The sequence below is a fragment of the Diabrotica undecimpunctata genome, chromosome 10, assembly GCF_040954645.1.
Source record: "Diabrotica undecimpunctata isolate CICGRU chromosome 10, icDiaUnde3, whole genome shotgun sequence".
NCBI lineage: Eukaryota > Metazoa > Arthropoda > Insecta > Coleoptera > Chrysomelidae > Diabrotica > Diabrotica undecimpunctata.
In genome coordinates this window covers 69,702,177-69,729,754 of record NC_092812.1, presented here as the reverse complement: position 1 = coordinate 69,729,754, position 27,578 = coordinate 69,702,177, and the positions used below count along the sequence as shown (strand labels likewise).

The 27,578-nt window shown below is 33.7% G+C and overlaps 2 protein-coding genes across 3 annotated transcripts in view; one reads left to right on the top strand and one right to left on the bottom strand.

Annotated features, from left to right (window-relative positions):
• The window catches only part of cic (Putative transcription factor capicua), a 51,692-nt gene extending 51,199 nt beyond the window's left edge, over window positions 1–493 (bottom strand). Inside the window, exon 1 of one of the 2 annotated variants that reach the window (XM_072546561.1) lies at window positions 117–493. The gene's annotated coding sequence lies outside the window, so the exon portion shown is untranslated. The remainder of the gene's footprint in view (window positions 1–116) is intronic. The other variant, XM_072546560.1, reaches the window with a different exon arrangement.
• A 765-nt stretch (window positions 494–1,258) lies between these two features.
• On the top strand, window positions 1,259–27,540 carry LOC140452354 (FHIP family protein AGAP011705). The gene is made up of 8 exons (XM_072546558.1): window positions 1,259–1,491; window positions 1,547–1,734; window positions 2,544–2,795; window positions 4,886–5,148; window positions 10,349–10,618; window positions 14,538–14,951; window positions 17,594–17,925; window positions 23,862–27,540. The coding sequence occupies exons 1-8, from the start codon at window positions 1,351–1,353 to the stop codon at window positions 24,291–24,293; spliced, it is 2,292 nt and encodes a 763-aa protein (XP_072402659.1). The 5' UTR covers window positions 1,259–1,350; the 3' UTR covers window positions 24,294–27,540.
• The last annotated feature ends 38 nt before the right edge of the window (window positions 27,541–27,578 follow it).

Genomic DNA, 27,578 nt, shown 5'->3' with positions numbered 1-27,578 from the left:
AACACTCCTTTATGAATGAAATTGTATAGTACATGATAGTAAATAAACATTTAATTGTCATATGGGCTAAGTGGTTATTGCTTATAAAACATCAAAGGAATTTATGTATTACTTACACATCAAAACATTTAGATATTTTGTTGTTATTGCCCTGTTATTAGTTTTACGATATCGCAACATTTCTTTTCTTGGAACACCCACAAAAACTAAAGAACAGAACAGATATTAAATAAAGTGATCCCCCCTCGCCCTTTAGTGTAATAAAATAGAACGTGGATCATGCGCTAATGCAGGGAATACATAAAACAACAAGAACAGGCAGATTTAGTTTGTTCGTTGGAATTACCCGTAGAGTACCTACTGTTTGTGAATACATATTTTGACGTAAAAATGATTCGAGTTTTTAAAATTTTATGAAGCATTAATAGTCTGAGATATCGAAATTATGTTTAAGTTTTAAATAATTTAAATCTATATACAAAATATTACTTTGTGATAAAAAAATTTTATAATCTACACTGATACGTGTTGCTACAAAACGAGGTATACTTCACAACAATGAAAATTCCATTATATTCCAACCATATGACAGGATGACAGCTAGATGTCAATTTAAGATTGATTATTAATTGTACAATGCATAGTCTAAATTATTTAAAATTTAGTCAGCCGTAATATTTTCGAAAATTTCTGAGCGTTAATGTTGAAAATGTCTGCAACCAAAAACTATCTTGATTTCTTGATATTGTACTATTCCTGTCTATAGATAATATTTAACCATAGATCAGCGCTGCCACACTGCATTGACTATTGACTAAAAATTAGTACCTAATAGCCTTTGGGGAAAAAATATAAAATTTTATTTTCATACAAAAAATATAAATTTATTCAAATTCAAACCATAGCATTAAATATAAAAATATCTGCAAAATTTTAATATGGTAGAGCTGGAATTATTTATATAATTAGTTTTAGCGAAAGTTTTAATAAACTTAAATTTGATAAATAAATTAAGTATTGTTTATTAATAAAGCAATTTACAAAAAAATAATAAACAATGTCAGATATATGACAAAAAATGGAATTACATTAAAAGCCGCACATCTAATGATAAATCAGTATCTGTGGCAGCACTGTAATTAGTGTTTCCATAGTAACACTGTCAGAATATGTCAATAAACTGTAAGATTTGACAGAAATATGTTTATCTCTCTTCACACAAAAGTTAGTTTCAGCTGTCCTTTTTTTATTTCTGGATGTCAGATTAGTATGATTAGCTCAATCAAACAAAATATTTATTGTCATTAAAAAATGTAATATGTAAGTAAATAGAATTATTAGGTAAATAATATGGAATGGCTAAATTCACTTTTGTCATCAAAGAATGCAAAATCTGTGATTAATTCAGAAGACGAGTGTGATCCACAAGCTTGTTATGATAGCTTTAAGGAACATTGGCATCAAGTCTACAAAATATTTAACAGAGTTCAGGTACTGGTATTCTGCACTTTTAAAGATAACAAGTTCTAAATTTCTCTTATTTTAGCAATTACCTACCCACGATGATGTCCTGGGTGTTGTTAACCACTTGGAACAAATGGCTACTTTATTATTATATGATATGAAACGAAATGATAAATTATATATTTGTCAATCATCTTCTAGATGTCTGGAACATCTACTTTCTGAAAATATCTTAGATAAATTGTTTGAATGGAGCACAAAATCTGGAAGGTACTCTTTTCATTTAGTCTAGGTAGCTGACCTGTGACAAATATTTTTATATCAAGTTAACTTTAAAATATACAAATCATTTTGCTTTTGACAACCTGCATAGCCTTTTATGAATTTAATTTCACAGACTACTCCTGATTATCTTTATTTGTGGAGTATATTCAATTAGTTAATCATTTCAAATTGGTTTTTATATAAACAAATGTATGTGTTTATAGGAACTGTAAGTTTATTAATATTAAAAATAAAAATTAATGGGAAAATCCCAGTTTATTAATATTGTTATCTTTATTCTCAATAATTTGTGATTTGATTGCTACACCTTCATAGATGAATTATCCTAAAATGGCTGTATATAAAAGATGTCTATTATACAATATACACAATCCTTGCATTTTTTGTAACTATTACATATACAGATATTGCATTACAATATTTTCTATTCAGAATAATAAGTATATGGTTTAACCACATATATACTGTGGTTATTTTTTGTAGATAACAAAATAAAATGTTTTTTTCCATTATTAGAGGCAGAAGTATTTTTTTAATTTAGAGCTAAACATATAAACATTTGTTTATATCTCGAAACTAATGCTAGAATAAATGTAAAATAAGCCAATTGGCCAATGTGGAATCAAAGATAAAAGTCTGGTGGAATAAATAGTCAGACATTAGTGGATATCTTATTCTATTTTTACTGAGATATATAATTAAAAACGGCTGCAGTATAACTAACAATTATGTTTGATATTATTGTAGCACGTTCATTATATTATTGAAATTTAAATTGTTTTATTTTGTTACAGATATATTAATGCTATAAGGTGTGAACAGTTAAAACTCTATCAAATGCTGATAACTCAATCAAGGCACGTTTTATTGTTACATGAATCATTTTTACATCCTTTGATCAAACTGTTATGTTCATGTGAAGAAGAAGTGTTCTCACCAGAAGTTGAAAGGCTCTTAGTAGATTTAATAAACCAGTTAAGCACTCTCCTTATGCAACATGTTGAATTTATAGATTTATTTTTTCAGGAAGTGAAAAAAGTTCAAAGGTAATTTATAGATTTTTTTAATTCAAGACTTAGATTTTGAAGTACATTATATACATTTTTCAGCCAATAGCCATGTAGGCTTAATTTTTTTCAAAATTTATTGTGTTATAGTTGAATTATAGTATTTAGTACCCACCTAGATCTTGTAATTAGTGCATGATTCAAAATACCAAACTAATGAATTTTGAGTAAATCTCTCACTCTGCACATAGGCCTTATCATATTAAACACCATTTGTATGATGAGATGATTTTTTATAATTCATATTCTACTGCAAGAAGTGGGCAAAATGTTTTTATTTGTCATTGAATTTTATGAAGACTTGAAGCACTCCAGTAGGCCAAATAATAGTGCCCAAGTTATTGAAGAAATAGGCTAGCCTTTAGAAGCAGCGGAATTAGTAGAGGTGTCTAACATTTCTAGAGCAAGTCTTATTCAGGAAATATCAAATTGGTTCAATTAAAATACCAGGTTATGATCAAAATATTTTTCTTTATCCATTTTCTTCATTGATTTTTGAAAGTCAGATATAGTGCACATACTATTTGTGTTAGTAAAGGTCAATATTAAGAAAATTGACAAAGATGTTTGATTATTTGATAACAAACCCATACTACTGCCATTCAGAAACTTCCAACCACAAATATTTTCATAACTGGAATACCTATAGTATGGTAGCTTCCACCAATAGCAACTTCATATGATCCACAAGTACCAACCTTTCAACACCACCTTTAAGAATTTGAACTCAATTGCACTATTAGTTTACAAGATACAGTGGCTTAAGTGACATTGCTTTTCAAAACAATTTTACTAGCTTATAGTGTCTATATTAAATACACAATAAAGGTACACTAGGAATAAACAAACCAATGCATTATGAATTTTACAAGCTGCAGTCAAATCTCATGATTTTAACAATGTGTAAACATACAAGGTATCTACCTCATAAACTGTATTAATAGACATTGTAGCATCAGCTATCAGCAACCCTACTATAGCATATTGTATCATTTAGTATTCATTATTGGCAGAAGAATTTACTATAACTTAAAAGTGTTGCAAACATAAAATAATTATAGTACTGAATTGTACAGCAACAAATTCTCCATCAAAATCTGTTTTGTAATAAAGAAACCAAGGGCTGTTTGATCAAACTTGACAGCAGATAGCATTGGATATTTGAAATGGACTGCCATCTGTGGATTTCTTTCTAAAGAAATATAGTGAATTTATTTCTTCATACAAGCTTTTAAATTTCCTAAAATGTTCTGCTTCCATACTCAAAACTGTAAAAGGCTTCGTCTTTCAGAATTTTAAAGTGAGTCCCTTTCCTCCAATATCTCTCTAAAGAGTGATCCAAGTGGGCTTCAAGATGTGTATGTCCCCTTAATAAATATTTATGTTTGATTTCCTTGAGTTGTGGAAATCTATTTAAGATGTAAAGTACCGCATTACCATCTCACCATTACGATTTTGAGATGGACAATTATCTGACCATATTAATTTTTTTTTCAAAACCGGTGACATCTAATGATTCAATTCGATAAGACAAGAAGCCATCTCGATTACAAAAAAGGTATGACCCAAAACTTTAGGTGCAGATACTGTAAACACCATATAGGAAGATCCAACCTAGCACATGGGACATGTGCCAATTGTATATGAAGAGGTGGACAGTGGCGTGATTATGCTTTTTACATAATTAACGGCACCAAATTGTTACCGCTACGCTGCTGACAGCGTGGATAAATATGTAAACAAGGTGCTCAGATTGAATTGGTACAAAAATAGGGATTTGCACTGGATCTTCGTACCTTGCTCCTACTATACTAAGAATTTTCAATATGTCGATACTTAATGAAGCTAAATTAAAACAGATAAATTAGATTACGATTTTAGAACGGTCACAAGTTATTTGCATAGAAAAATACACAAAAACAAACGTTTTTTTCTGCAGGTGCAACAAGAATGGAAATAAATGCAATGATGCATATTTTCCAATGTTGGCTATGACCCATCTGATCATAAAGTTGTACTGTTCTCTGTGCATGGTATAGTAGATTTTATCTTAATCTTTTTTGTTGCAGCTTCATCATATTTTCTTTATTAATACCATTTGTACATAGAGAAAACTCAACAGGAATGAAAGCACGCGATGCTCTCTTGCTTTGTATGTCACTGTCAAAAAAGAATAAAAAAGTAGTTACATATATTGCAGAAAATTCTAATTTTTCACTTTTACTGGCGTCTGGTTTAAGTGGACTGTATTCTGTGTTACCAAATATTTTAGATGATATTTTAGTACCTGACTGGCATAGATTTACCCCTGACGATGTTAACGAAATAAAAGGTGAGTTTTAAATTATTGGTAGACCATTAATATTAATAGGTACAGTTTGTTAAACCTAGGAACAAGTTTGAAAATCTTACAATCGCCACGCCCACCAGATGCGCACTAAAATTATCGGGAATATTTTAGTAGAAGGAAATAACTGGATGTGTAAACTTCGGTCGGTACAGTCTGCGACAGTTTTCTTAAAGAACAGTGACATTAAATGGAATTTAAATCGAAAAATTTTGTCTGCTCAAAGCCGAGAAAACGTTGACTTGTAAGTTTAGAACTGTGGATGTTTTTGCGATGAATTTTTTGAAACATTTTCAAATGAAGAGTGGAAAAAGCGATGTAAACACGCTAAACAGTTTTTCAGGGAAAAGAAACCTGTTTTGTATTTCGTTTTTGATCAAATAATAATTAATCTTTAGGAAGACAGTAGCAGTGATTTCGTCTTTTCTAAGCTTCGTCTTTTCTAAGTTTTAAAATTTTCTTTTCTGTCCATTTCTAATAGACAATATATATATATATATATATATATATATATATATATATATATATATATATATATATACTTATTGGTTTTTACTTTCTCATAAAATTATTTACTTTATTTATAATTTTATTACGTCAAATTCAACAAAATTTTTCTTGCTAATGATTCAATGCAATTTGTATACTACAGTTAAATAGCAAAACAGACCAAATTTTTCTTAGCTTTGTATTTAAAAACCCATTAAATTCATGGCCTTCCTAATGATACCGAATCGAGATGTTATAATAAATTCAAATAAAATAAACTTTTGAGGAAGACTGTACCGTTATCACGAAGTTGAGCGACTACCTCTGTCTCTCCGAATACTTTCTTTGTCTGTTCCCTGCGTCTACGGTTAAGATTTTGAAACTTTTTCCTACATTTGACAAATAATATCCACATGCATAAGCATACAATCAGACTTCTTTAACACTTCTATATGGAGTTGGTGTATACGAAAGTATATTAAAATTTCATGTATTTTTTTCATTTGATTAATTTAACAATATACAAGTTTAATTCAAAAATACACATTAATAAACCAATCGCCGTAGCTATGTCGGTTTTATGAGTATTACATTAACAATGGTTTTATAAAGTTGAAATGAGGAGCCTAGAAGCCAAGGGGCACAAGTGACTAAATATTGATAATGAGAAAAAGAAGGTTTAAGTTTAACCCTCTTTTAGAATTATAAGTAATTGTTTTTAAACAGTTTTTAAAATAACTTAGGAGTGATACATAAGCTGTAGAATAAGTTTTAGATCTTGTCTTTTTACCCTTATTTTACAATCCTTGATAAGGTGATAAGAGTGATCACTTGTACCCCTTGGCTTCCAAAAAAGAACCAGATATTGACTGAACTCTTTGGGTTTGTTTTGTATATGAAAATTTGGATTGAGTAAAAAATACAACTGTGGTGAAAATAATGTAATTTAACACAAAATCATTAACAGAATGAGTTACAAAATTGTTTAAATCAGTTTAATATTACCGTTCCTGAAGTATATCTAATCAGTTTCTGACTCGCTATCAAAAATGTTTCCTGGTTCTTCGGCATCTGAGGGAATAATAGCATTCTGGTTAACTTCGACAGGAACATTGTTAGGCCCATTAACGTATTGTAAGGTGTTGAAGAAGTCGTGGTAGATAGGGGGAACGTATGGCAAAAGTGACTGTAAGTTGTCAAATTTAAGTTTCTTGATTTTTGGCTTGTCTCCTGTTGCTGCTAATAACGGGAGTTCGTTGAGAGGTCGACCAGCTCTTGAGGACTTCATGTTCAGCTGGTAAAAGGTAGGAAGGTTGACGCTTTCTGTGTAAAATAGTGTGTATGGATATGCTTTCTCAAAATGCATACGCTGCATTTTACTGATACCTGGTACATTTTTCCTAAAGTAAGGCTCTAGTGAATCTAAAGACACATTTTCGTCACCATGAACTTCCTACTAGATTTCACTATGATGTAGGCCCACATACTTGGTACATAAACCTGCTGATGTTTTTCGCTTTTTCGATAATCCCAAAATCTTGGTCACATTCCATGAATGAATGTCCCACTACCAGAAACCTGTGGTCAATAGTATCGATTTGTGTCTTTTGGACTACATAATGCCATAACTTTGCAATATAATGACTTTTGTTTTGGCCACCACAGTTGTCACTGTACAGAATTATGCGTTTAACGGTTGGTGGCAGCATATGGATGTATTTCCAAAGGCAGGAAGCAATTTCGTTGCAACCACGATTACCTTGGCCTTCATGCCACAAAAACATCTGTGCCAGTCCAGTGCAAACATTGTGCGCACAAAAATTATAAGTCCAAAGTTGACGGCTGTAATAGGCTTTTTTGCAGGTTAAACTAGGAGTTGGAAGAGTCTTTTGTAAATCAAAGCATACAACTACTGTAGTTGGGTCATCTTTGAAATTGCATCATCATCCTTTGCATTTTTTGCAGCTTGTGCCTTGCGCTAGTGTAATTCTTTATCAATTTTTGCTGTTGCAACTCTTTCCGGATCAACACCATTATTAATAATATTCTGTAGTGTGTCACATTTGTCACACGTATCGGTGTGAGGTCTCTTGAGTGAAAGGTTAAAATTAGTACAGAAAATATACCTAAAGTAACTCTCCTTCGCAGGGTTTACGTTTCTTTCCATACACAGTTCTACATACAAAGTGTAGGTTTTTTTCATTGTCAGTTCCACGCTCAAATACTTCACATTTGGAGATCTAATCCTAGAGTAATGGCTACTGTACTTAGGAAGCGACTTTAAGTGCTCTTTGATTAAGTAAATGGTTTCATCTGTTGTTTTATTCGATGGAGCTTTACGACCTCTTTGGTCCTTTTGAGAAACCGAGATTGTGCTGGTCATTTTTTTCATTATAGCATTAGTAGTTCGTTTATTAAATCCATGCAACGAATATAAATACCTGGGCGTCATCTTCGACCGTAGTGGAAAAGACGAACGAGAAATAGAACATCGAATTGTACAAGCACGAAGAGCTATAGCATGTTTGAACGGAATTCTATGGAGTAAAGAAATATCAAAGAAAAGAAAATGGAACATCTATGAGACAATGGTTAAAACTAGCCTACTTTATGGAGCTGAGACATGGAGAATAACCGAAAAATATAAGAAAAAGGTCGAAGCCACGGAAATGGATGCCAGCAGAAGATCGATGAGAATATCAAGAGCCGACAGAATACGAAATGAAGTGATAAAACAACAAATGGGTATAGAGGACACTATAGTTGAGGATATTGAGAGAAAACAGCTCATATGGTATGGGCATGTGAGCCGAATGGGGGACGAAAGATTGCCTAAAAAAACGATGATGTGGCAACCCCCAGAGAAGAGGAAACGAGGAAGACCACCACAGAGCTGGACCCTGGGAGTTAGGAAAGCGATTAGAGCTCGAAATCTGGACGAAGACCTAACTCAAGACAGAATACAGTGGCGTTTGGGAGTCGGACAACGTCGTAAGACGTTATAAAAAACCGAATATATATATATATATATATATATATATATATATATATATATATATATATATATATATATATATATATAATTCGTTTATTACTGACATCAAGGGTTTTCATAAAAAAAGCCTTACATACTCTATACCCTTCTAATGTGTAAGTACAGCTTGTTCTCTTTACATAGGTCGCATTAGGTTTTTTTGCAGAATCTTGAAGGCTAATGGAAGAACATAAAAAAGAAGTTTGAAGGTCTCAGCCTCCAGGTCCCCAATAACTGTCAAAAATAGATTGGCATTTGTCATTAGGGATATTTGTATTACAACCGTATCTACAGTTATGGTTAAACTCTTCCATACGCTTTGCTCGATGCACTGTTCCTTTTCGGTCAGTATAAAGGTGCCCTTCATTTCTTGCCTGCTTTGCACATACCCGTGCCCAATTGTCTGACCTTCTCAGCCTCTTCTTACCGGGGTGTTTGTTATGTTCTTTCCATGGTCTTGGTTTAGGTAGTTCAGGTTCTACTTCGGATTCACTGTCACTAGATTGAGGCTGGTATGTAGAATCTGCATCTGAGTGGTCTGAAAAAATAAGACATGCGCTAGTTTTATCTGATAATAATCTGATTTATAGCCTTTATAAACACAAATTATGGGCTTTACAGAATTTTCACTTACCGCTAAATGAGACTCCTGTTCTTCTTCATCTACAATACTTGCGATGTCTATTTCTATTAAGGTAGCAAAACTTTAGTTACTTTACTCTTAAAGTTGCCAAATATCGTAGAATAATATGGGTAAAGTTTGAATTAAAAGATACGACAGCAACAGTGTCGACAAGCGTGTACAACATTCAACAACAAACAACTCTGATGACAGTCAGTTGGAGGCCAAGGGGTACAAGTGGCGCTTGTACCTCTTGGTTTCTCAGGAAAACAGCTGATATTTGAGGTAGTACTTATACCATCCGCTAGATTGCAACACTTTACAGTGCTACGCGTGTATCCCTTTGCCACAACAATATTTGACTCCATAGCAACTACTTAGTGCACTTAACTCCATTTTGTTTAAAATTGCACTTGTACCCCTTGGCTTCTAGGCTCCTCAAATAACATATTTTAAGTTACAAAATTTGATTTGATGTTAATACAGAAAGGTTTTTTTTTCTATTAATTCAAAATATACAATAAGAAATTCTAAAGGATTCAAATCTGGTTGGTCTTAAAGTAGTTATCAAAAAGTTATTGTTTTAGTTCAAATTTAGATTTTCCTATGCTGCGTTTCAAACATTAGATTCCATTAGATAAAACCATAGATATTTTGCCTTCTTCAATATTTTGAAAAGATTTTTGAAACTCGATGATTTCATTTGGTGTCAATCTTAGACAAGGAAAGTTCCTTGTCTAAGGTGTCAATGATGAAATTTCAATTTCTGCTGACTTAACCTCACTTTTTGCACATTGACCACATTTAACTGTATTTCCGTTCATTGCACCGGATTTCCTAGCAAAACTACCGTGGTAGTAATTTCTGATGCAAATGCTACAAATCACAGCATTTACAACTTTTTTTTTTTTTTCACAACAAAAACATTTTTCTGTAGAGCGCATTTTGCAATGTTTACTTTAACTTAACCTCAACATTTGATATATATTGATTTTTAAAAATGTTATTTTTTCTTTTGTAAAATATAATACTTTTTACAGGACTTTTAACATTTGTGACATCTTTGGAATTCAGTAATGCCGTAGCACAAGTAGCCCATCCGTTATTAAGGAAACAACTTCAGGAGTTCTTGTATAGAGGATTTTTGATACCAGTATTAGGACCAGCATTATTACAAAATAATGTTTGTGAGCAAGTAGCTGCCACAGCTTATTTAGAATTGATTTTGAGGACCATAACAGACACCGGATTGCTCCATTCATTTCTTCAGTTTTTATTAAATGTTGATTTTGATGGTCATAAATTATTAGGTAAGCATTTTTTATTTTACAGTGTAGATGTCTACATTATTCGAACTTCTTATGAGCCGGCTAGAGGGTGCCATATATTTTTTTCTGAAAATTATATTATATAGTCTTCGTTGAAAAAATAATTTATGGCGTTAGTTGAGTGATTTAATTTAGTTACTTGTCAAAATGGTTCGCGGAAAGTCTTGGCATAATGATTTACGAAACTCCATTGTTGCCCATAACAAAGGACTTTCTGGACATATAGTTGCTCAAAATTTAAGTATTTCTCAAGAAATTGTGAGAAATATATTCACAATTTAAAAAAATGTGAAATGTTGAAACAAAAGATAAAACTGGTCTAATTTAAAGATTACCAAAAGAGTTGAGCGTGCTGTTCGGACTCTTATTAAACAAGATCACCGAGATTCTTCTCGAGAATTGGCTGTAAAATGGGCCCATGCCGTTGGTAGACCAATTTTGAACGAAAGTTGTGTGAGGAGAATGAAAAAATGAGATATGGATCCTACAAGGTATGTTTTTACAAGCAACATTTATCTCATCTTAAATATTCAAACCTATCATCTCACTTTAGGCAAAAGAGAAACCACTTTTTACAAAGAAACTGATGTTTATGGTCAAAAGAGCACCGAAACTGGGTTCAACATCAATGGGATTCAGTTATTTGGAGTGATGAATTTAAGTTTGAGGTCTGTGTTAGCGATACACCAAGTAGAGTTCGAATGACAGGGAAAGAATATCACAAAGGTTGTCTTAAAAGAACGGTGTTGTTCTCGTTGTTGTTGTGATGGTCTGGGGATGTATGTTGTCTCCTTTTCATTGATTGCACATCAATGCTGGGGGATTTACATTGTTTCAGGAAATGAATATTCCTGTTTTAAAATGATCTTCAAGCGGTCCTGATGTATCCCCTATCAAGACTCTTTGGCATCAGATGAAAAAAGCACTTCAAACTACACCAGTTCGCACAATTCCTGAAAAGTTTAGGAAATTTGGAATAATTTTCGACCGGATTACTGCCAAACATTAGTAGGCACTATGCCAAAAAGAATTGATGCCGTTTTAAAATGTAAGTGTGACTCAACATAGTGGCAACGCTGAGTAAATATTTGGTTCAATTAATTTGTGCCAAATATTACTTTTTTGTTTTATTTATTTTATAATTATTATAGTTGATAAAATATTATATATTGTTGATTAATTGACAAAACCACATAATATCAAATAAGTTTATCGTATCCTTTTAATTTATAATAGTTAAATAAATTCTAATAAAATTGTAATGCATATTTGTCCATATAATATTTTCTTACCTGATGCGTTGACAGTAAATTACGAAAATACTTCCTATAGAATCTTCATTTCTCAGCATAGTGTAACCTGCTATAAATGTAAAGCTTCAGGACATATCGCTAGCCAGTGTCTTACGAATCCCAGTAATGCTTCAACTGTAAGCTCACGTACAAATCTCCATAACCAAGAAATTGTCGATACTCCTAGTTATAACAACTCTTTCAATCAACCTCATTCGACGACAACACCGTTTTCACAAACTTCGGAAGCAATATCCTCCAACCTATCAGCACCTCTTCCATTAAATAAAATTGCAGAAAACGCCGATAAAGCTGATACAATACTACATTTTTCTGAAACAACTATTTCAGCCAATCTTACACATAAAACTTCATGCTGGACTTGTCACTACTTATCAGTTTGCTTCAATACTTGCAAATGTAATAAAGCCTCAGCAACTAAGTGAAAGTATTTTTGAGAGAAAAACTAAGTATTTTTGAGAGAAAAATTCTTAGAAAGATTTTTGGGGCCGTAAATGAAAATGGGCTATGGCGTCGAAGATACAACTTTGAACTATATCAGTTATACACTGATCCAGATATTGTGAAATTCGTTAAAGTGCAGAGACTTAGATGGGCTGGACACATTGCTAGGATGTCAGATTACTAATACACGAAGAGATTAACAATTTCAAAACCAGAGGGCACAAGAAGCAGAGGACGAACACGAATGAGATGGATTGATGATGTGGAAGAAGACCTACAGATTCTAAGGGTTGGAAGATGGAGGGAAGTTGCCAGGAATCGACAGGAGTGGCGACTTCTTTGTGAGTAGGCCAAGATCCACAACGGATTGTCGAGCCACTTATGATGATGATGATGAACTAAGTGAAAACTCTCATAATACTTGCGCCAACGCAAGTACCTCCATAAAACACAGTTTTGGTGAGATCGTTTCTCCTCTTACAGATTCAGCAATTTCATCACAAAATCTGTTCACAAAACCCAAATCTTTTAAATGAAAAAAACCGCACGCATCCAAAGATCTATCTGTTCGGAAACTCTTGAAAATTTTATTGATAATCATACACCACCTTTCGTTTTAAATTTCCACCAATTTTCCTTAATAATTGATAATGTTTAAGGCTCACCCGACACTATCAACGTGGTCAAAGACTTTACAACTGCTATGGTTGGTTTACTCCATCTCTTAAAATGCAGCTATAAATATGCAAATGATAGATCAACAAAAATCACGTTTACAAAATTTCAAAAGAAACTACTCAACCATTTAAAGAAAGATATAGATAACTTGGACACTAACTCTTCTGTAAACAATAGTTCAGTATCCTTCAACTCCGATCATAACAGGTTACTTAAGCTCTCTAAACTCATGAAAACATATTTTTCCGAAACATCCTTTTGAAAAGTTAATAAAACACCAGCTGTCCCATGCTCATCAACATGAAAGAAGAGTTCAATTTTTGTGGGTAACCTCACACGTCGGAATAAGGGGAAACGAAGAAGCTGACAGGGCTGCAGGACAGGCAATTTTATGCGATTATTCGGAGCTTATAGACAGTGACTTAAAAGGTTATTTTAAAAATAAAGTGTCAAACTAAGCCGAATAAAATCAAAACTAATGTTTCTCAGTGGATTCGTTTGAATGAATGCTCGTTTACATCTAGGACATACCAAGTTAACGCACTCTTACGTTTTCACAAAGAATAAGCCACCCATATGTGATCAGTGTAAGGTTCGATTAACAGTCGAACACTTTTTAATAAATTGTGGTAAATATGATCAAGAATGACATCGTTACAATATATCGAACTCTCTAGCAGAGCTCTAGGTCAAAAGTGTTGCTATTAATATAGTTCCATTATAATATTGGACAGGTCTTCAATGTCGAGGTCGCAAATTAACGTGGTTTATTGCCCATTAAAGACGCGAATTTTTGTGATTATCTGTTAGATGTGGCTTATAGATAAGTTTTCTAGGTCTTAAATACTCTCTTGATCTTCTTCGGCACTATCTCACCACTAACTACCATTGCAATGACAGTACCTCATACAATTGGCTTATTATTGTACATCTTCCATTGACATACAGGTCCTCGAGACTTCGACAGATCTTTATTCTACCGTACTGTGCTGAAGATTCGTCTGTAGGATCCTGGTTGGGCCTATTAGGGACAGATACAGGAAAGACTTTCAAACATGGCAGTGTATTTATACCTTGATACCGCTATAATCCACCAGAGTTCGCCAGCTCTCTGGGGCATCGTTTAGGCTACACCATAGCCTGGTCATGATGTCTTTCGGTTCTCTAATGTGCATGTGTGTGTGTGTGTGTGTGTGTGTGTGTGCGTGTGTGTATGTGTGTGTGTATGTGTGTTCAAAAGAAGAAATGTTCCCAAAAATATTTCTTAAAATATACGCCTAAACAAACTTTACATTAACAATATTAATATTAAACCATTATTAACCGCCATTAAACCATAATTGTCACGTGCTTAGCATGGTGACAAGCCTATTGCCAGCCGTGTGTTTATGTGGCTCCATGGTCTATCTGAATTACGATGTTTTTCGATGGCTGTATACAATTAATTACATATATTTTTTTTTCAGATATATTAATACAACGACTGAAATCTGAAAATAGTCAGTTATGCCTAGTCTCTCTCGCCATGTTTGAATCAATGGTTGATCTAAACTGTGAAGATCTAATGTTGGAATTAGTTTTTAAACATTTGAAACCTTGCTTGCATCTGATGTTATCCCAAAGAAAGATGCTGTTACCCTTAGACCCCTATTGTCAAAGTTTTGAAAAACTTCTGACTCTAGCTCCAAGAAGTTGCCAGTTTGTAGAATTTTCCAAAGATGTTTATGATAATAATAACCACTGGTATGCGGTGAAAAACAAACAGAGTCTATATGGTAAATATTTTCCATATTTATGTGATGCTAGGAATAGGATAACACATTGCCAGATGTCATGTATAGTTTGGAATAACCTTTATACAGGCGAAGATGAAAATTACGGTAAGTTCAAAGCATTTATTTTTATGCATACTACACTCTGGGCCAAAATTAACCGGCCACCTTAAAAATGGGTAATTTTTGATTTCTTATATCTCCTAAACCTGTTGTCCGATTTAAGTGATTTTTTTAATATGTTATAGCCTTATTCCTTGACAATATCTTTATAATAATATTGTTGCTAAACAGGTAAATTTTGATTGTATACCGGGTGTACGAATCAAACTGCGTTTTTTTCTTAAAGTTTGCATCACCCTGTGGAATATTCTAGCATTTGTAGAATACTAAAAATAAAATCGTAACTATAGCCTCATGCTTTGTCAACATTTTGTTTTTTAATTGATTCGCTTATGTTGGATAATACAAAAGTTAGGTGCTTTAACATCTATACATGTTTTTTATCAATTTTTATCTCCGCGGAAGAGAAAAAATAATCTTTTTGAAAAAAAGTCATTTGTTAGAGTAAAAATTCAATGAATAAAATCTTCGAAGAAAATTCAAATTAACATTATTTTGGAAATTAAAGTCTAATTGAAAAAAAAATTGGGTATCAATAATGGGTGTTGCCGCCTCTAGCCCTTACATAGTCGTTCCTCGTTTTTGCCCACGATTGTCTAATACCGGCTAAATGTTGTACCGGCCCGTTTCCTTATGTCATAGTCCCATCTTTGGACGTGTTCTTGGTCTCTTGACGCCTATTGGATACCACAGTGTAATTCTAGTGGACCATCTGTTGTCAGTTCTTCTCGCTAAATGTCCTGCCCACTGGCATCTTTTAAATATTTAATTCTGTGGAATACATCAGTGACCTTGGTTTTCTGTCTGGCCCATTCTGTTCTTTTTCGATCTCTCTTTGTTATGCCTAGCATGCATTGCTCCATTGACCTTTGAGTGACTTTGTCTCGCTATTTCTTTCTTTAATGTCCAAGTTTCGCAGCCCTATGTCATGATTGGTAGTATACACTGATCAAATGCTTTTTTCTTCAGGTGGAGTGGCATCTTCGATTTAAATATAACTGTATTTCTACCAAAACATGCCCAAGCCAGTTTCATTCTTCTGTAAATTTCTGGATATTAATTGTCTCAGGTATATATACTCGTCTACTGTCTCAAGTGCAGTGGTGTTTATTATTACATCTTGGACATCCACTAGCTCGTGGTACATGGTTTTGGTTTTTGTCAAGTTCATTTTTAGGCCAACTTTATTGCTAGCTGCATTTAGATCGCTTATAAGTTCTTGTATAAATAAATATATTTTCTAGTGTTGCAGTGAAGAGCGTTGGTGATATTGCATCACCTTGTCGGACGCCTCTGGTAGTGAGAAATTCTGGAGTGTTTTCATAATTTTTTACCTTAGCTTTTGCTTGTCTGTATATATTTGCTAAATTCTCTATGTACTGTTTGCAAATGCTTTGATTGGTCAAAGTTTCTATACTGCCTTAGGATATATACAATCGAAAGCCCTCTCGAAATCTATGAAGGTTAATGATAGCGGTATTTCACATTCTTTAGCTCTACTCATTAGTTCTAGAAGTGTATGATATGATCCAGGGTACTGAATCCACTTCTGAAGCCAGCTCGCTCTCTTGGCTGTGCAGCAATTAATGCATTTGTTAATCTGTTGTTGATGATCTTTGTGAATATCTTGTATATGATTGGTAGTAAACTTATAGGTCTGTAGTTTTTGATATCCTCTTTGCTACCTTTCTTAGGAATGAGAATTATGTTTGCTGTATTCCAGTGGTCTGGTATGCATCTTGATCTCAGACAGTTCGCAAATATACCTGCTAAGATTTTATAGGTTTTTGCCAGCTTATTTCAGCAGTTCCACTGTTATTCCACTATTCCAGCTGCTTTACCGCTTTTCATTTTTGTAATTTTCGATTCTACTTCTTTCAGGAGAACGTCTGGTACATCCACAGCTGCCTGCAGTAAATAGTTTTGGCTCAGAAAATAGCGCGTATCGGATAAATGACCTTGTTATTCCTTTTTCGATGATGCTATAGCTTGAATTGAGCCTTACCTCCAGTAATTTATGCCTCCAATATACGTGATCCTGCGCAGCCCACCTCTAAGTTCTGACGTTCCGCAAACGTTCTGGTACATCTTCTTGGTTACTGATTGCTTGTTCAAGTGTTTCAAGGGCTTTGTATAGTTCGCTGTAGAATTTAGTCGCGAGTTATAGTATTTCATTTCTGTCTGTAATTCTAGTGTTTTCGTTTGTTAGAGCAACGATTTAATTGCTCACAATGACTAATGCTTTTCTTGTCTTGTTATAGCTTTTCCTTTTTTCGATTATATTTTCTACCAGTCTTTCATTATATTTTCTTATGTCTTCCTTAATAATTTTCTTTATTGTCTTACAAACTTCTCTGTATTGTATTCTCTTTATGTTGGTACTTACTTTCATTTCCCTTCTTTGTTTTAGCAATATTTTGGTTTTATTAGACAGTTTACTATGCTCATTTTGTGGTTGCGAGCCTCCGATTTCCTTGGCACTATCAAGGATGATTTCCATCTCCTACCACAATTTTAACATCGTATTATGGTATACTGTTTAAAATATCCTTGTAAAAAAGTAAATAAATAAGAGATATTTTAAAATAGTTCAACATTGTTTTATGTGTATTTATTAATATTTCCAGATAATTCGCTTAGTTCGTCCGTAGACCGAAGTTTAAGTTTTATATCTGACGAATATAAAAACGAAGAATACTGGAAAAGACCAATAAATAATAAAAGAGAAATAACAGAAACTCCGACAATTACAGATATTGACCAGTCAGGGGCGTCTGCAGGACCATTTCTTACCATCCTAATGGATAAATTAAAAAACTTTGTATCAAACTCATTTTACATTAATCTTCATTTGACTGGTTTAATATCTAGACTTGCCGCTTACCCTCAGCCACTACTTAGAGCATATTTATTAGACTGTAGTTTAGTTCTACAACCCAACGTGCCATCTGTGTTTGAAGTAAGTAGCTTTTAATAATAATTTAATATATTTTTTATTTGGTATACATGGTTCTGTAATCTTCGTCCAAAAGTCTCGAGCCTAACAAATAAAAAGACTTGATCCTTCCAGAGTGATACACTAATGCCAATGCTTCTCGAACAATTCGATGCATTTTTTGTAAAATGATTTGTTTTTGCTCTTAAAATAAGCCTCAGTTCCTGCAATAACTTTCTCATTTGATTAAAATTTCTTTCTTTAGAAAATTTATTTTGATAAATTATTTTGAAGTCTGCAAACAACCGTTTAAAATAATTCGCAATGCAATCCATACAATTTTTAATAATTGCGATTGATTTGTGACACGGTGGATTTAGTATCTTGGTAAGAAGAGCATTATTTGTTTCTTCTTCATTTGTGACCGTTTTTTGCAATATATTCTTTCAAATATACCCATAATACTGTATAATATTCGCTATTGGTGATTCTCTTTGGTTCTCAAGGTAATTGATGAGTCGAAACCTTTCCGGCTGATGTTTTTGTCTTTTATCACTTTGGGACCTGTCGCTATCCACTTAGCTGACTGCTGGTTTGTCTATAGTGAAGTGATGAATCCATGTTTCATCGATTGTTACATATCGATACAAAAACTCCTGTTTATCGTACTAAAACAGCTGCAAACAGCACTCTGGCGGCACCCACTTTGTAAACAACTTTTTATTGACAAATATTCTTGCAAAATGTTGAATATACTGGTTTCTGATATCTTCTACTTTTCTTCTATATCAAGCAGTTTCATTTTAGTTTTGTCCAAAATTTTTTTGTTGGTATTTTTTATGTCTTGTGGGACACCTGCTGAATTTAGGCGACAAGAGCGTTAAGAATCATTTGTGTGTGTTTTAACACGCTTACAATCAGCATACCACCTCTTCTTCTTCTTGTTCGCGTGCCATATCAGAATTATCCGACTTTGGCGATCACCATTGCGAAGGCTTCTCGATCTTCTGCAATATGGAATAATTGTCCTGCATATGATATCTGTGTCCATTCACGAATGTTTTTTAACCAAGAAACTTTTTCTTCCTACTCCTCTACGGCCCTCTATTTTGCCTTTAAGGATCAGTTGTAATATTTTATATCGACTTCCCCTTACTATATGTCCCAGATAAGACATTTTTCGATGTTTAACAGTCTTTAGCAGTTCTCTATCTTTGTTGACGCTCCTTAGTACTTCTTCATTAGTTTTCCTTGCTGTCCAAAGTATCTTTAGCATTCCTCTATGAACCCACATTTCCAATACTTCAATTTTGTTCATGATCGATACTTTTAGCGTCCACACTTCTGCACTATACAAAAGTACGAACCAAACATAGCACTTAACCATTCTTTGTCTTAGTTCTAAACTGAGATGATTATTGCAAAGAAGTTACTTCATTTTCATACAAGTAGTTTTAGTCATTGCTATTCTACGTTTTATTTCTATGCCTGGATCTAGTTGGTCCGTTATCACAGTTCCCAAATATGTCATTTTGTGAACTTTCTCAACTTGGACTCCGTTTAATTGAAGCTTTGCATCGGGATGTGGGTCACGACTAAACACTAAAAATTTGGTTTTGTTTGAGTTTATTTTAATGCCCATTTCCTCTCCTACCTTGTGAATACGATCAAGCAGAATTTGGAGACCTTCAATATTATCTGACAGAATTACTGTATCGTCTGAATATCTAATCACATTAATTAGTTCCCCGTTGATTTTTATTCCATATGGTTGTCTCTCAAGTGCCTTTTTAAATAACTGGTCCGAGTAAACATTGAACAATGTTGGCGACAAAATGCAACCTTGTCTGACTCCTCGTTGTATGGAGATTTCATCGGTGTAGTTATCTCCAATGTTTACGATAGCAGTTTGATTCCAGTACAAATTTTTAATGACACGAATATCCTTGTCATCAATTCCGATATTTTTCAGTATTTGCATTATACCACCTCTTAATAGTTATTGTCTATGAAACAGAGTTGGAGTAGGCATTGATTTACTTTTAGAGTATTTTTATCAGGAAGCAATGCTTTATCAACACACTTTATTAGTTAAACCACTATAACTTGTGAACTAATTGCCCGATTTAGTTCAAATTTTGACAGATGACGTTTGAACGTTAATGTTTGACGTCAGGATCAGGAATTTATTGCCAGGACTTGGCAACAGCGTGTATGAATAGTAACAGGTGTATAGTTACAGGTTTAGATAAAGAAAAATTAAGAATATTTGAAAGGAAAATTCTCAGAAGAATTATGGGTCCGATAATAATGGAAAACGGAGAAATGAAAAGAAGAATAAACCATGAACTAAACAACATAATGAAGGGAGAAGATATAGATTTATTAAAGCGCAAAGATTGAGATAGCTGGGGCACATAGAGAGAAGGAAAAACAATCTACTGATCAAGAAGGTCACCTGATGGAAACCAGAAACTGAAAGATCAAGGAAAAGACCCAGGGAGGGATGGGACGACCAGGTCATTAAATATATCAAAATCCTGAAAGTGAGAAACTGGAGGGAACCATGCACAGATCGAAATGAGTGAAAGAAAATTGTAACGAAAGTCAAGTCATACAACAAACTTTGACCATGCACAAGAAGAATGCGAAGTGATTCACCGTAATTAGCGAATCAGAGAGCTCTAAGTAAGAGCGGCAAACATTCCATCAGGAATGAAAAGCCTTAATGATGATAATGGACCATGTAGCTTGGCGAAAAAATGTTCTTGTATAATATTGTATTGAGGACACAATGTTCTTGTATTTAGGGTTATTATTAGGAAGCACAAATAAATATACAACCTTTCTGCCACCGAGTTTATTGTATTCTTCCTCTTCTGTTCTTATCATCATCATCCAGCCTCAAGAGTCCACTGCTGAACATAGGCCTCTTCCTCATGTTTCCAACCCCGTCTATCTTGCGCCGCTCTCATCCAGTTTTTATTGAGTCTTCTTAAATCGTCAGTCCATCTTGTAGGTGGTCGACCGACGCTTCTCTTGTTTTCCCTTGGCCTCCATTCCAATAACCTCTTTGTCCATCGCCCATCTGTCATTCTGGCTATGTGTCCTGCCCATCTCCATTTTAGTCTGGCTATCTTCTCGATGATGTCAGTCACTCCGGTTCTTCTCCTGATGTCTTCGTTGGTTATTCTGTCTCGCAGAGTTATTCCTAACATGGACCGCTCCATTCTTCTCTGCGTGACTCTCAGTTTGGTAGCTGCTGCTTTTGTTAAGGTAAGTGTTTCTGCTCCGTACGTCAAGACTGGGAGGACGCACTGATCAAATACCTTTCTCTTTAGGCATGTGGGCAGCACACTCTGTTCTTATGCAAGACACGAAAGTCTCTGGTACTTAATCAATCATAAGATTGTTTTATCGTACCTTGTCCTTTTATTAAACTTAAATTTACCAAGAAATCCTCTACTTACGACGAAAGCCAGCAGCTTACTGTGAGTTAAATGATCTCTTTCGGTTTAATTTTTGGTTGGAAGTTGTGTGACCGAATTAAGTTACTAAAATAGTCTCATTCGCAAATGATGTGTGTGGCATTTTCTTCATCCTGTTCATATTTCCTGCATCATGGTTCGTTCATCTTACCTATGTTGTATAGGTGTCTCAACCCTCACTATCCAGTCACCATTTCTGTGACCTTTTTTAACTCTCGCTACTGAGTTTGGCAGTGTGAGAGTCTTCTGTCGATGTTGTTTATTAGTTTCTTTGTACGGGTGCTTGTGCTTTTATTTTGAGAACTCATTTCCAGCCTAATTTTTACTTCATATCTTGAAGCATTTTTAGTGACGCAACAAAACGACTCTGGGCCAATAAAGGTTTCTCTCAAGCCTCGTTTTGCTAACGAGTTTGCTTGTTTTTCCCCTTTTCACCCCCTTATATCACGCACCACAATATTAAAGACATTCTGTGGTTTTGTGCCAGTTTATCAAGAACATCCTTGCAATTACTTACCAGTTTTGATTTGGTCGTTGGTTCTTTATGGCTAATGTAGCTGCCTGGCTATCAATATAAATATTAATCCTCTTAACGCTGTACCCGCCTTAAAATGTCCTTGGTGCAGGCTACCAGCGCAAAAACTTCAGCCTGGAACACTACAGTGTGTTGAGTATTTTTTGTATTTTGTTTTCTGTCCGAATACCCCTGTTTCCCTGAGTAGTCTTTAGTCCATCGGTGAACTATATTAAATTCCTTTAAAAAATCGCCAGTCTTTGCATTTTTTGCAACTTTGTTGTTGTCTTTTGCTGCGTTGTTTTGTTCCAATTTACCCTTGTTGATATTTTATTGTTGGCCATATAGCCAGCTTTCTTTAGAGTCACTGCGGATATAAGATCCACTGAGAGTGTCAGTTTTATTGTAGGGCGCTTGTCGACTCCAATTTTTAGTATCGGGTTCATGATTCTGTGCCTCTAAGAATCTGAGAATCTTATCTGTTAAGTTGGGTCTAAAATTCAGACTATCAGAAGAATAATTCACAAAAATCTCGGTGTGAGGAATGCTATTGTCGTGCTCCTGTAGCTGCAGCTTCTGAATCATCAGCACAATACAGTTGCATTTAGCCTGTTCTGAACTGTAGGATGCAGTTTAGGCCTTTTCTGTGCCTTTGAATCGATCTCCACTATTTTGTCCAGAATATTCTCTTCTATAGCTAGCAAGTATTCCAATGAAAGAAAAGTTTGTGGATAATTTTGGAGCAGTAGTCCTACCCTTATGGCTGTTACCTTCTAACCGTATGATCGCGTATTTCTCTGCTGGATTTTCGCCGGTTGCAACACCTTTCTCCCTAGGCTGCGCTTTTGAGGCATTTTCCTCAGACCGTACTCTCTTGGATGCTGTTTGTGACTTTTGGATAGCCTGTAGTGCTTTTTGTCGAGCCTTAACAGGCACTTAAACCTTTTCCTTGCCGACCCACTTAAGCACTGGATCTTTTTAGTTTTTCAGTGAACTTCATCATTGTAGTTCCTGATTATTTTCGGAACTATAATCTTGGGCAGAATCCAGTTACATAGTTTCCTGGTTTTCATAAGTGTGGCTGGGTTGTTCTTCTTCCTTGTCTTGGTCACTTAGACATACAGAAATCCCGCATGCAGGTAGAAGGCTGATGAAATCTGGATGACACCTATACCCGGAGTTGTAGTGATTAATCAATCTCTGAATCCCGCAACGTAATTTCTGCGCTGTCCAATCCTTCAGTCTGTGATGTTCCACCATTGGCTTGAGGGAGATCGTTCTGTGGTACACACCCACCAACTTACTGATACGGTAAGTCAGGTTTCCACGAATTGGTATTCTTTCTTGATTCCTGCAATAGCGCTGTAGAATAGTCCAGTTACTATTACTACATTTACACGTCTACAATATCTAGTTGTCCACACTTTCAGTCCAGGTATTAGCATATGCCAGAGCTTCGTTGGTCGATATCAAGTTGACATGTTGAGAGATCTGGTGTCCATCCAAGCCACTTCTCTGTTTCCATCGCACACCAGCGTAGAGGTGAAGTTGGTCTTTATGTCCATATTAGCTTAGAATCCAAGGTTAATCATTAATCCAAGCTCATTAATCCCTGTAGCTCTTATCTATTCGTGACAGCTACCAGTTTGGTTTTGGAAGGGTTCTCTTTCAGACACCATGTACTTGTTTAATGTGGGGTATTACGCATCTAATCTGAGACAGTACCAGGAAATTTTCCCCTAGCAGGGTTGCTGGGATGACCGGTTTATAACAGACGACTTCCTAAAAAAGAAAAAGAAACGAAATGGAAATCGAAACGTCAAAATAATTATAATAATAAATTATAATATAGAAATTATAATAAATTTTGTGGAAGTGTTAAAAACAAAAGTTTTCAGTGTTTTATTGTTTATCTTGTTAACATGCAATCATATTTAACAAATATGTCTTTATTTTAGATTATTGGAATACTGAAACAACAAGTAGATGATTATCTTTGTCAACAACCGAATTGTGTACAGTTAATTAAATTTGCAAGAAACGTCCTTATAGACCGAGAAATAATGTTAGTGAATCAAAGAAAACACAATATAGAACAACAAAATTTTCAAAATTTAGAAATAGAACCTTTCCAAAGAAATAGCCCAAAACGAAGAAGTCTTGGTATTTCACCTATTAGCAGTTTTTTTGGAAGGCGTCCAAGTCAAGTTGACGGAAATAGTCAAGTAATTTTAACTCCAGAAGAAGTTCAATTTAATAAAGTGTATCAAAAATTTAACAAAGACCAACATGTAGCACTGTGTGCAGTATTGCTTGATGAATGGGTGAAAGAATTATCTGCTCTTGCTCAAGAACACACTGTGGCACATTTTGCAAATCTTTTAAAGTAACTAATTACCTTTATTTAGAATTTCTTAGGATTCCGTCTATAAGTGTATCTATCATATTCATATAACAATAAATATTTTAAAAAGTATCTCGCTACAAAAACTTGGTGGTTGGTTTGCTACAAGGAATCTAACCCAGTTAGAACTGAGAATACCATTCAGTGATATCGAGTCATTAAAGTAGGAATTTTATATTGTGTGGAAATCACAATATGCGCAAACACTCAGGAATATTTTTAATTAGATGTAATAATTAGAAAATGGACTCAAATTAACCTTTGTAATGGTTAATATCTGCAAAAGCCCTAACAAATTAAGACAAGTTTGTTAAGCGTTCCAAACAAGAACTAATTCATGTAACCATGGGAGAGAAATGATCTACTACTAGTTAAATTATGTAACTATGGCCTTGAAAGAAAGACCAAGAATAATAATCTATACTGAAAGGGACGAACTGCAATGGGGCATAAGTATGCAAGAAGCGTACAAAATGGAAATTGTAAATAAGTATAAAAATTGTAGGTAGTTATAGTACATTTGAAAGTTATTGATATTGACTGAGAATATCAAATTACTTTAATATAAAAAACTAAATATTGGTTTAGAACATTTCCTTACTATTTAAAACAGTAGACTCCCTCTATAACGAGAACTGAAATGGCAGACTAATTACCTCGTTATAAGCCGATCTCGTTATATCAGACAACAATGATACTGTGCATACATATTATGAATATGTAGTTTTCAACATTAACTTCCTATAGTGAAGCCATTCGGAGCAATATAAGATGCTAAATATTGTTTGAATGGCGTTTTTGAAAAAAAGTTGTTTACTTTTATTGTCAATGAAATACGTTAAAACAAAAAATCTGTACTTACATTTTTTGCCAATTATATAATGTATAAAGCGTATTTTCAAGGATAACATAAATTATTTCTTCTGCATTTGGAAGAAGTCTGTCATCTTTGACTTCTTTAAATTGTTCAGTATCATTCTATCATATTTTCTAAAGATGTGAAACAGTTGTATGCTTCTTCATTTGCGTTTTGACGGATAAAGTTTCTTATAACGTTTAAAGCACTTTCCACATCTTTTCTAGGACCTTCTTGCGTAACACCTACATACAGTAGGTGTTTCATACACCTACACAGTTATACCTAAACACATAAGTTGTGTTCTGAACTGAAGTTTCCATTGGTACGGTTAAATGACACTTTAATTTCACAGGATTAAAATTAGACGTTTGTGATATTTTTACTACACAAGTTTACTTATTAATATCGCTTTTTATTATAGAACTAATAATTCTACGTGTTATAATCACAGGATTTTTAGAAATACGACCTGTTAATCTCAACTAAAATGATTCACAATCTGCAAAACATGTTCTACCGCTTGGAAATTTTAATCCTTTCTAAGAAATTTGAGTGCTTATAAATTGACCTTCTTTTGAAAATTGTAAATATTTTGTACCTGTAGAGATTACGTACTTATATCATTTTTTGATTAAAATGACTACAAAATTTAAGACAAGAATTGAAGTAAATGGCATGTTTAAAAATTTTAGATAAAACCCAAACATTTTCATAACAATGTTGAAGATTTTATGTTAGAAAATCTTCGTTACTCTTTTATGATTTATATTGGATTTTATCTCGCGTGCAATACAATTTATGCTATCAATCATTTTCAAATGTACTATACTCAATTACTCAACACATATCATATCATATGAGGCAATAATTATTGAAAGAAAGCTATAAAAACCTTATGATTTCTGTATTTATATCTGCGGGTAATAATTCTTTTGATCCTATATATTTTTTCACTTATAGACCAAATTCTAAGAATTCTATTGTGAGAAATGTAAGTCATTATTTATATGGGTAATTCTGCACTAAATGGAAAATCCTTGTCCCAAGCTAATTTTATGTAATAAATGTTAATATGTTTAAGTTTTTGTATCAATAACGATATATTATTAGGTATTCTTGGTACGTCACAGCATATTTAATAATTTAGTAATGGAATATTTAAATAAATAAACCTCAAAAATCCCACAGTCCCCTGGTATGTCCCTTTTCCAGAATCACAGTGGAACCAAGTGGACAACCGCTATTTTGTTTAATGCTACTACTGCGTCTGCTGGTGAACCTTGCGTCTCAGCCTCTAGTGAAAATACTCCTGGTAAGTTTTTTTGTACTGCTTTTAGAGTTTTAATAGCGACAATTTGTTTGTTTAAATAGTTTTGTTTTATTAAGTATTCATGTAAAAATAACAGTCACCGCTGTTTCATAGCACAAGAACTAGACTTATTTTGACATAAATACTTAATAAAATAAAATTATTTAAACATCAGATTAAAGAAACAACTGTGGCTACATACATCAATTATTTTGAACAAATTTTCGTTATTAAAACTCTGAAAATAGTCAAAAAAAGCTTACCAGGGTACTGTTTTCACTAACGGCTGACACGCGGAATCACTAGCAGACATAGTAGTAGCACTAAATAAAATAGCGGTTGCCCACTTAGCTCAACAACAGATTTCTGATGTCAGTTTTGTCCAAATCTTCCATGTCCATACCAGATCCAGATTTATGTCTAAAAGGAAGATTATTTTATTTTCCTATATCTTTACTGGTTTTTAAGAAATACGTTCATTTAAAGCTTTTTCCTGAAGTACAATGTTAACACTGACTTTTTTGTAAGGCATCGTATAATTAATATTAGTGACTTTAGTTACTTCAAAAATACCAATTTTTCAAAGTATTATGACAACCTAAAATATCAGTAAATTAATTAGCAGAAATAATGTTTTTTTGATTTTTATATTTTACTATGACTGACTTTAGTGTCATAAAATTAGAGTCTTAATAATACTGTCAAATTAAACTTAACAAAAATAATTGTTGTTTCCATAATAACGTTCACCCGGATGGCTACAACAGTCTTCTGTCACAGATTTGTATAAAATTGTCCATAACTCAAAAACCAAGAGGAAAATGTGTGGGCTTTTTAAAGATATATATTTAATTTACTATTGCCCTTCATTTTATTGACAAACATTCTCGACATGTAATAAAATTTTCTTAGGGACAGTTCTGTATAGAAAATTTCCAAATAGTAGCGAAACATCCATATGTAGATGTATATAATATTGTATATATGGTTATTGTATGAATAAAATTTAGTTTTGTTTGAATTTGTAATTAAACTAACTTTATTAAACGAATTTTGTTCTTTGAAGTTATATTGTCTTATTAGTCCCAAGGTGCAGCGGCATG

Excerpts from the sequence above, each read along its gene's own strand:
- LOC140452354 (XM_072546558.1), top strand. The coding sequence starts at position 1,351 with ATGGAATGGCTAAATTCACTTTTGTCATCAAAGAATGCAAAATCTGTG. Across the intron at positions 1,735-2,543 it reads TGGAGCACAAAATCTGGAAG|ATATATTAATGCTATAAGGT; the intron begins GTACTCTTTTCA and ends ATTTTGTTACAG. Across the intron at positions 10,619-14,537 it reads TGATGGTCATAAATTATTAG|ATATATTAATACAACGACTG; the intron begins GTAAGCATTTTT and ends TTTTTTTTTCAG.